General features: G+C 27.1%; 1 protein-coding gene across 4 annotated transcripts in view; it reads left to right on the plus strand.

Moving 5' to 3' along the window:
• Positions 1–6,050, plus strand: part of yrt (erythrocyte membrane protein band 4.1-like yurt) — a 213,570-nt gene extending 207,520 nt beyond the window's left edge. For all 4 annotated transcript variants that reach the window (XM_075358187.1, XM_075358195.1, XM_075358204.1 and 1 more), the window contains one exon: positions 731–6,050. In XM_075358187.1, the coding sequence (XP_075214302.1) occupies positions 731–862 (132 nt within the window). In that variant the 3' untranslated portion in view covers positions 863–6,050. The remainder of the gene's footprint in view (positions 1–730) is intronic.
• The last annotated feature ends 5,314 nt before the right edge of the window (positions 6,051–11,364 follow it).

Genomic DNA, 11,364 nt, shown 5'->3' on the forward strand with positions numbered 1-11,364 from the left:
GAAAATAAACACCTTTAACAGAGATAACTTGATATATAATATAATTGATATATAACTTGAGATAATTGCATATCCTATATAAAGAACCTGTACTATTATATGCATTCATTAAAAATTACATTATTAAATGCTTAACTAAATAAAATTTTCTATTAATATGTAATATATATATATATATATATATAAAACATTCTTATTTTATATGCACTTTAGCTTACTTTTATAAATGAAATGCCAAAATACTTTTCTGTATTTTGTCTTTGGGAACCATATGTCAGCTATGTCATGCAGAATAATTTAACCAGCAACTTAAAACAATATTACACAAAAATCTCTTGTTGTTGAAGATGACCCATGCTCTATTTAACACATTGCTATTTTACTGCTCTATAACTTAAAATCATCATTGATGTTCAATAAAAACAGAGCAATTAAAATCAATCTGACGCCCATGGTTTATGAGTTTTACACAAAATTTGATATATTTGTACAAACCTACACAGCCATTCCAAATTATATATACTGAAAAATGAATGTATTTCCCACTTTATGTAAATGTAGTTTTTTACTATTGGCAATATTTTTCAAGTCTAACCTAATATTTATTTGCATACACTAATGAAAATTATGCTAATAATAATATGCTGAAATAAAAAACAAAATTATGATTTAGTTTTGAAAATTATGCTTCTAACGAAAATGTATATTTTTAATGTAATTTTTTTTTCAGGATAGTAAAACTGGAGCTGGAAACACTTTAAATCAGTTATCACCATGGTTGGTAACATCGGAACCTCTTACTACTAACAAAACTGAACCAACCCCTATTATCAGGAAGACTGTTATTACTACTCAGCTTTGAGAACAGTAATAGCTATAGTTTTTTTATATTATTATACAATATTTATATAATTAATTAGTTAATGCTTTATTAATATTAATGTTCTGTGCAATGGAATATAGATAATTTAAAAACTGTGATTAATAATTGAAGTGAAAAATTAAAACAGAAGTATATTCTCTTTACAATTACAGTTATTTCTATGCAATAAGAAACCCTTGTATTTATTTTTAATAATATTATTTTCTATAATTGAAATGCGATTTTTTATAATAGAAGCATGTTATGACAAAGTTAGTATTCAGGTGGGATTTTTTCAAATAATTGGTCCATTAAAAGTTATTAAAAAGTAGCTTGTGAGCAAATAAAATATCTAGGAATGTATATTTTGTATTTATATACAATGTTTTTTTTTATGTGAATTATAATTCAATGATCTTCTTCTGAATTATACACTTCCATTAATTAGTAGCTAATAACAGCGAACAACTGCAAAATATCCACGATTCTTCTAGTAATTTAAGTTATACTTTTTTTTCATCAGTTAAGTAGCCGTAAATATATAACACCTACCTCCCTTGTTATATTTATACAATTTATTTACAACTTCCTTTTTTATTTAATTCATCTGATGTGAAGTGATAATATGACTGGAATTGTGACAATAATATTAAAAATAAAAATTAGCATTCATTCTATTCACAACACTATATATTTACATGTTTAATTTGTCGTTCTTTTTATATTAAGTAGCTGATTTTTGTTTTCACTATAATTTTATATAGAAATGTAAAATCTAATTGCACAATTTAATTGTTTTGACATGTTAAGTTCCCTGTACATTAAAGTGCATCTACGCATCTACAGCTCTGATTTTTTTATGTGTGAATTTGTAATTTTTAGAGATGCATTATTCCTGATCAAGAGAAATGTTTGCTCAATACTGACTCTCTCCTGATACTGGGCTGGGAAGTTTCACCATGAATTGATCATTGTTTTAAAAGAAATAAATGACTATAAAAATTGTCATTTCAGAATTTTAGATTCTAATATATAACTAACTTAAAAAGAAATTATTAAATATATATTTGTGGTATGTATGTATATTAAGTACCTTATCTGTCACTTTTATTTTTATAATAAGTGTTCATTATTTATATCCCTCTTTAATCTCTAGCTCAATTTTTAAGTGTGGTGTATTATTTCAATATATATGTAAATGTGTGTTCATTGTAGGTTAAGTTAAATGAACACTTCATATTAACATTAATACATGTAAAGAAAAGTTTTTTTATATAAATTAAAACCTTGCTGATTGATAGCATTTTTACCGTTTGTACAATTAGTGGTAACTGTATTTAAAAATATATTAGATTTAAAAAAGGTCATTGGGAATTTTATTTAAAGTATATCCAACAATGGTTAATACAGATTAACAAGTCTGAAGTGCTATCTTCATTGTCTATATAAAAAAGGCTTCTTTTTTTAACTTAAAACTACAAATAAGGCAGTCTATGATTTTCTGAAAAAATTTATCAACTATATTTTTTAATGTGCAATTGTATTTTTTCATACGTTAAGTATTTAAGACTTGCTGGTGTTCTCAATTTCAAAAATATATGTCTATTGCTAGTCGTAAATGTTATCCTTAGGCATTCTAAATTCAATAAAGGTACAATAATGTATAAACTGTTTTTTGATTTGATGTACAATTGATTGAGCTAATTGTTTTATTCTGTAAATTTTTTAAAATGTTTAATAATTCATGCTTTCAGTGGTCAAAAGCACTCCATCATTAGTTTGACAATAATATATTAATTAATTGATTATATTATAATAATTTTTTTCAGTTTTGTAAATTTTTATAATTATAGTACTCATTATCAGAATTCTATTTTAATTTTAATAATTCATTAAAAAAAAAACATTACGAGTGACAAGTCATGTTGTAAACTATTGTCTTTTCACCGTTGTTATCATTGAAGTGTACAGATATATGAATTAAAAATAAGTAAATCAAAACTAGATAGGGAATCTTGGAGAGCTGCATCAAACCAGTCAAATGATAAAGACAAAAAAAAACTCATTACAGATTTATTATAGAAATTCTTTATTATAGAAAAAATAAATTTCTTTTTAAAAATATTTAATACAAAATTGATGAAGCACCTTTGCCATATGATTTCATTTTAAGACAGTAATAATTGACAGATAATAATGATGTTAATTATGAATTCATATTGAAGATAAAACAAATAAATTTCTATTAAAAATGCAAATAAGTCGAGGAAAAAGAGATTTGCTGAAAGTAGTAGCAAGAAGTGTTGACATATCAACTTTCTAGAGTCAGTAACTTTGAAGATCAAAAGGTATTTTATATTAGGTTTTTAAGATCTCTATTTATCTAGACTGATCTGGCATTAGAATTGTCATCAAGATATCATTTTAAACTCCTACATCCCTTGATCAAAAAGGAGAGTAATGTTGGGATTGTATTGTAAGTAAAATCTGAATCAATTATTAAAAACTGATTTTTATATAAATTAAAAATGTTTCCAAATAGTTTCTGTATTTTACACATCATAGGTATTGTGAGATCTCATTAGACTTATCGCTGATTTAGATACCGTTAAAAGCTGATAAATAAATTGTACTAAAATTTAAATTATTAAAAAAACTTAACTACAATTTCTGTTCAGAAATGTAAAAAGATACCTACACCAGATATCCTAGAGACCACATTATCGTAGGGTTTACTTATAAAACCAATCATTTAACATTTTTCCCTTCGTATCATTCAACTTTATTTATATATACAATAGATCTCTGTAAATAATTATGTTTACTACTTTTCATATACATTAACAATTATTGTTGTTGCTATTCATTTGAATATAATAAGTGTAATTACTTTGATATATAATTCAGTTTTAATAGTCTATATTTATTTTGTTTTTCATCTAAATTTTAAATTATCTTTTTTTCGTAACTTATATTGTATTCCCTTTTACTTGTGTACAAATGCATTTAGTGATTAAATGAATTACTGGTTTACTAACAGGGTTAATTAAATGGCAGTATATTAAAACTGTCAATAAGTTTTGTAAATAAAATGTGTGTAAGTAATGACAATAATTATTTCTTTTTTTAGTTCACAGTATTTATTTATCTGATTTTATTTATATATGTAATCATTGCAGTATTATTGGTATTTTATAATGAGATTTTTTTATATATGAGTATTTTGCTTAATTTTCTAATTATGATGACTCATTATTCCAAATTTTTCTTTTGTTCTTTATTATTATATATTGTTCTTAATTGTTAAGAATTTCTACACATACTGAGAAAGACTCAAATCATGGTGTATAATGAATTATACATGGTGTATTATGTAAAAAGTGTGTGTGTGTGTCTGTCTGTGTGTGTGAATGCAGATGATTCTGTTAAATATTTATATTATAAATTAGAAATCAATTCTATCACTAGAAGGCAATGGTTCCAGTAACATATATTTTTGTATTGGATCCTTCAAAGATTTATAGATAACTCTTGTTTCTGGCCAACTGAACTGTTTTATTTGATTAGTTTTTTTATTACAAAACCAGACCTGCACCTTTCTAGAAATGAAACCCAAGACAACTGATCTAGCGTGTTTATAGAATATTTGTATTTTTCACTGCTAAAGTTAAGCAGATCCGTTGTTATCTGAATTGATTGATGAACCCTTTATGATAATTGTTTAACAGGCAGTAGCCATTTCAAGTATAGGTACACTAAGATGTAAAGCAACAAGCAGGTCTTCTTCCAGGAAACATCACAAATCATTTTAGATTTATTGTCATTTTTTTCCGTCCCAATCGGAAATGCAGTTCCAATTCTAGCTACTAAAGTGTGATACTAAGTACCCTTGCATATTCGTGATTTCCATTTCTGTATTGTTCATTTTTTACATTTCAAGAGATAGTTATAGAGTGATGTAATAATTAAGACTTAGCAGAGAGGAAGAAATAATTCTATTAGGTACATCTGCCTTTTCATTTTAACTATCTATTTAAGAACTATTGCATCATACAAAAAAAAGTGTAAAATTGAACAAGAAATCATTTTTCTCACATTTTATACTACATATACAATAAACATTAATTAACTTTATTGAGGTATTATTGTATATCAGATTACCAGTTTTCATTCACAATATTGTTTTTTGTTCTAGTAAATTTAACTAGCTCTTAGAAGTCAGCAGCATACCTTCATTACTTTGGATGATTTTTTAGTACTCTTCATTTGTTTTACAATTTCTATCAGAAGTATAGCTGTAGTGATGTTTTTTTAAGGTTGTCTTTATATTTTCAATTATAAATTGTCATATTTACATCTACACAGTGAATATAACTTGAAGGATGAATTATTAAGTATTGTAATCATGGTTTTAATAACGTAGAGGAACTGTCTGCAGTGAGTAGATCTTTAATAAATATTTTAATTTTCTTAGTATAAGTGTTTTTTATCTTATTTGTAAATATTCTTTTAAGACAAAAATATTATGCCATAAGATAAACTATACTATGTGTATACTGATTTTGATTTTTATATTTTACCTATATTACATATATTTAAATAAATTTTTTTTTTCTTATACAAATATGTATAATATTACTTTTTTTTTTTTTGTAAATATTTGATTTATTGTTTATTAATTTTATACATAATTTAACATTGAGGTTTACCTTATATTTATAAATTTAAAAAATGAATTTTCATTTATAATTTATGTATTAATTTGTTTTTTGTTTATATTTTATTGCTTTAAAAAAAAAGAGATTAAGTCATATTTTAGCTTTTACAATGGTGCAATTACTGTTTGTTCTAAGAGTGCCATATACACAAATTCCTTACTTTCTTTTGTCTGATATTGTAAATTTTTCACTCATTTGTTATAATACAGCTTTAAATTTATTTCTTTTTTTCATTTTAAGCTTTTAGCAACAATTTTTATTTTATTGTTAGTATCATTGTTGTGCCTCGTCTTAATATAACATAATGTTGTATTTAAATTGTTTTTTCGTACATTTATATGCAGTTTTACCGGACTGATAAACTTAAAGGCGTGATTCCGTCCTTGTAAAATTTATATATATGTTTATGTATCTGCTGCTAATGAGTTGTATTTTATAAATAAAACATAGTACATTTATTTTGTTGTTTATCTTGTAGTTATTGTTACCAAATTTTCCAGTGTAAGATATTAAAAAAAAATCACTACTTAAATTACTACTTTAACTTATTTAAAAATATAGATTACTAAACTTAGTCAGTATTTCTTCTTCACCCATTATAAACATGGTAAATCTTCTTAAATATTGAAAATATAAAATGTAAAATATAATTTTTTTTTCCATTTTTTTTTTTTCTTGTAGGTCTTGGTGAAATATGTCTCAGACTCAAACAGCTGATAACAAAGGTCATCAGTCCCACATATACCATTAACAATAAATCTTTATCAGGAGACTTATGTCTATCATTTTATATTTCCTGTATCTTTTGTCCAAAATTATGAATGAACATGTTTTATTAACTCGTGCACAATTTAATTTATGTGGGATATTATAATCAGATTTGTTTAAATAATATAAGCATGTTCAGGCCTTGCTTTCATTTCTTTACATAAAAATAAGTTTTAAAATTTAAAAGAATTAGAGCCAAAGAAGCAGAATATATATTTTTTAAAGATAGAGAATAAATTTTTAGAAAACCTTTTCTAAAAATATTCATAGATATGTTAAACTTGAAAAAATGCATGATGATGGCCTTTTTTCTTCATATAAAAGAGTACTGGATTTAAATTTTGAGTTTTTAGGATGGTAGTGCTGCCATCTTAAAAATAAGGGTTTAATCAGTTTTTCATTTATCTTGAAAACTATAACTCGTAAAAGATGTTTAATAATTTTTTTTATAGATAATATTATCTACAACTTTTATTAATAATTTTTTTTATAGATAATATTATCTACAACTTTTATTAATAATTTTTTTTGTATCTTTTATAACAAAAAAGTATAAATAAAAATAGATTTAAAATAAGGGATGAATGCTTTTAAAGGATAACTTTCTATTATGAAAAATTTACATAGAGCTTTTTTTAGATTTTTTCTTAACAAATAATTTGACCTGCTAATGTTTATGATTTTCATTATTTTTGAGTTGTTTTACACCTTAAAGTGAAGCAACTAAGGAGTCAATGATGTACATGAGTATAAAAATTGTATTTTTATTTTAGATATTCTTCATATTTTATGTTATTTTCTCATATTGTAGGCATTTAATTATAAATAATGTTTTTTTAATGTATACTAATTTATAAATTATTGTAACTATTAATTATATTATTATTTATATAATCTAATATTTTTACTAAACTCATTTCCATACCACCATTGAGGTAGTCTTAGGCACTTTTTTTTATATGGTATCCCAGTAGGTCTAATCATTTCTCAGTATTGTAGCATGGGTCTTGTAGCAAGGGCTCAAATTATCGTTGAAAATAGTATCTCTATCAATATCAGATTCAGTATCTTCTTCAGGTCAAACGTCATCAATATTTTCTGATAATAATGAAGGCAAGTCATCTGCTATTTCTTCTTCATCTAACAAATCCAAACTATCTACACTTTCACAGGTTTCACCATTGCAATGCTGGCAGATGACTAGCACTTCAGTCCTGCCTTTCGGTATTCACAGACTACACCACACTTGGTTTTGCACCTACAAAACATTAACTTCAATAGTTCTGGAATTGCAGGTGTCTGTATTGGTAGAAATGTTTTGAGGGGGTTTTCCTACTCCACAATTCAGAATCCTTGAATCATCCGATCCAAGTCTGAACTTGATGACAAACACTCATTGAATGCATATTAATTGAATTTTTTGTTGGAGGAAGCAAGGATAAATTATATTTGGATTTAATAACTGATTTTGTTAACTATTTATAACAGAGCACATCAATTATGCAGCAATGAAAAACTGTTCACCTATAAGGCTCAGTAGATTTTTTTTTTTCTGTAGGAAGTGGGAAAATTTGTCTGAATCAAATTCCTAGCAGCCCGCACATACTGTATATGGGATTCACTGTCTATGCGGTGGGACCCACTAAACACCCACTCCCTCATACAGGGTGGTGTTGGAATTGACAAAGGTATAACAACAGCACCACCTGTGTCCTAGGCACATTTTTCATTCACACCAATATTTGCATAACACATTCAGTACTATTTACACTCAATATTTACAATTAACAATATTTACAGTTCCGAATTTACACTATAGCTATGCTGGCCTCAGATAGCAGGAATGCGTCCCACAGGACCCACCGGTGACAACAATGCCTAGGCTCCCCTGCCACTCGACCCCCCCCCCTCTCCCTGAAGGCTGGCATCCATCACTGTCCTCAACCGATATCTCTGTTGCCCACCTCGCAGTCATCCTCTCCATCAGTTACTGCTGTAGCACCCCTTTAAACCACCAGGCACACATGCAGTCTATTCCTCATCAGAAGAGAGCATCAACCGCATGACTCCCACTGGCGAGTTCAAATCACCATGTGGTATGTCCTGCCTCCAACTAGGGCACACAAAAAAGGTGTGGTCTACCGTATCCACATCATCACAATACTGGTAGTTCTGTGCTCCTCTTTCCAATTCTACAGAGGTAGATCCCAAGGACCCATGACCTGACAACCACTGAGCCGTCTAGAAGTCCACCTCTCCGTGCAGTTTACTGATTCAGGCAGCCACCTCTGGGATCAAAATGTAAGTCCAGTGCACCTCCTTCACATTCCAGGATCAAGGTGTAGGCGCCTCCTTTGTACTATGGGATCAAGGTGTAGGTCCAGTGCCCCGCCTTTTATATATGCCATTTAGTCTCTGAGCATTTCTCCCCATTACAAAGGCCTCTACCTTACCAGTGCCATACACAATATCATCGATACCACAGTAGGTGCCATTGGCCAGAAGTCTTAGCAATGCTGAGGACATTCTTTCCGCCTTCATGGCCACTTGCTGCACGTGAAGTGAGAAACCCTTTGACCTATGGAGCTATACTTCTAAGTATTTTGCCTCTTCCTTCGAGCCAATCATTTTTCCATCCACTTGGACAGCAAAAAGGGGTATTCACCACCTCCCTGTCATTTCTACAATTTCAGTTTTCTTAGCTGACAGTTGTAGCCCCTGCATCTGAAGTCGTGACTTGATCTTCACAATGGTCCTCGTAGCTATATAACTATCTACTTTGATAATAAATAACTAAACAGTAAGAAACTAATCCAAGACCATCTCAACCCAATAACAAACAAATAATATCAAGTATTCAAATAAAAAAAACCATACTTAAAATAAATAAAAAAACCAAATAATAAAACCGATTTTAGTCACCTCTTATATAACCAAGACTATAAAATAGAACACAACCTCTAATTAAGAATACAAAAGACATAAAAAGACAAGAAATTCAATCAAAAAAAAAAAATTAAACTCATAGAAAAGGAATTAAAAAAAAAAAATAATCACTCAAAAAACAAAAGAGATTGTAACAGAAAAACATAGCCTATCCTCAAAAAGATCTTTCACATAACAAATCAAAATTTTAAATTAAAATAAATAAGTAAAATAAAAAAAAAACAAATCAAACATTATATAGAAAATAGGAAAACAATGAAGAAGTAAAACATAAAATTCACGAACACAACAAGAATTAATTAAAATTAAATCACCTGAATACAAGCCGTGCTGAGTTAAAGAAAAAATTATTACTCTATAACAAGCAGAAAAAAATATATATATTAAAAAAATAATTGAAAAAATCTCCATCTTAAAATAGAAATAATTAAACAAATTTCAGAAAATAAGTTTAATCTAGGAAGACAAGACATATTCATAACACAAAATAAAACTTAAAAAAATCTAAGTGAAGGCAAATAATTAAGTAATCCCTTAACAAGAAAAAATCTTTGTCTTCCCAATCGATCATAAATAACCCCAATCAAAAAAAAAAGGCCTGAAGAAACAAAAGCATGAGCAACCATAAAAGAATGAACCAAGACCAGTCATAGTAAATAATCCACAAATAACCAAACTTATATGACAAACAAAAAATAGGCAACAAGAACTTTTAAATCTCTTTGAATTATACAAAATATTCTAACAAAAAAACAACCAAATAAACAAATACTAACAAAAAAACTAACCATAATTAAATAAAAAATAATAAATATAACCTAAACAACGAATAAATCCATAACCCCCCCAACTTTAATATTACACCAGCTAAAATTATAGAACCTGAAGTATGAGCCCTGGGTAACCATAAATGAAACCCAAATAAACGAAACCTAATCAAAAAATAAAATAAAATAATAAACATCAAATAATTATTCAATCAAAAATAAATAATTAAAATAACCATAAAAACTATTTAAATAAAAAATTCTGAATAAAAAGGGAAAAGAACCAAAAAGAGTATAAAAAATTTTAAAAAATCCTGCACTTAAACGCTCAAGCTGATACCCTCATCCAAAAATTAATAAAAATAAAGGAATTAATCTACACTCAAAAAAAAAAAATAGAAATAAAAAAAATCAATAACAATAAAATAAAAAATGAAAACAAAAAATATAAACCTTAGACAAAAGATCAAAATAAACAGACAAAAAAACAACAATAAAAATTCAAATACTTAAACTACAAAAAATATACGATACCCTATCAATTATAAAAAAAATAATAAATAGAAAAAAAAACAAGCCCACCAAATACACAAATCAGTTATTTAAAATACAAAAAAGGATTAAAGAAAACAAAAAAAAAAATGTTAACATAAAGTCAATCTATCTAAGTAATCTCTTCTAGAATTACGAGTTAAAAAACCAATAAAGAAGGTCCTAAAACCCCATCACAAACCCAAACACCAAATAGATAATCAAAAAATAATAATAAAAATCGAATATTAAAATTTTAATAATGTCAAGCCGCCATCTTGTTATTATTTAAATATGGCGTTGTTAAAAGAAAAGAAATAAAAATCGAATATTTACTATTTAATAATGTCAAGCCGCCATCTTATTATTATTTAAATTAGAAGTTGTTAAAAGAAACGAAATAAAAATCGAATTTTTACATTTTAATAATATCAAGCCGCCATCTTATTATTTAAATATGGCGGCGATAACAAAAAAGGAAATAAAAATCGAATATTTACTTTTTAATAGTGTCAAGCCGCCATCTTGTTATTTTCTTTTTATCTGAATTTTTACGGGCATCGACTGCTAAGGTCATTAGCCATCGTCACATTCTTTAAAAGAAATTACTATCACCATCTGGATCGTCATATGTAAGGGTGTAAAGGGCCCTTACATTTTATTTAATAAACACAAACTACACAAAACAGTAAGACACAAAAGACAAGTACAACACACAACACTTACGGGGTGTAAAGGGCCCCGATATTAAAATTTGAGATAAGGTTCTCAA

Source organism: Lycorma delicatula, chromosome 1 (genome assembly GCF_047948215.1).
Source record: "Lycorma delicatula isolate Av1 chromosome 1, ASM4794821v1, whole genome shotgun sequence".
Classification (NCBI taxonomy): domain Eukaryota; kingdom Metazoa; phylum Arthropoda; class Insecta; order Hemiptera; family Fulgoridae; genus Lycorma; species Lycorma delicatula.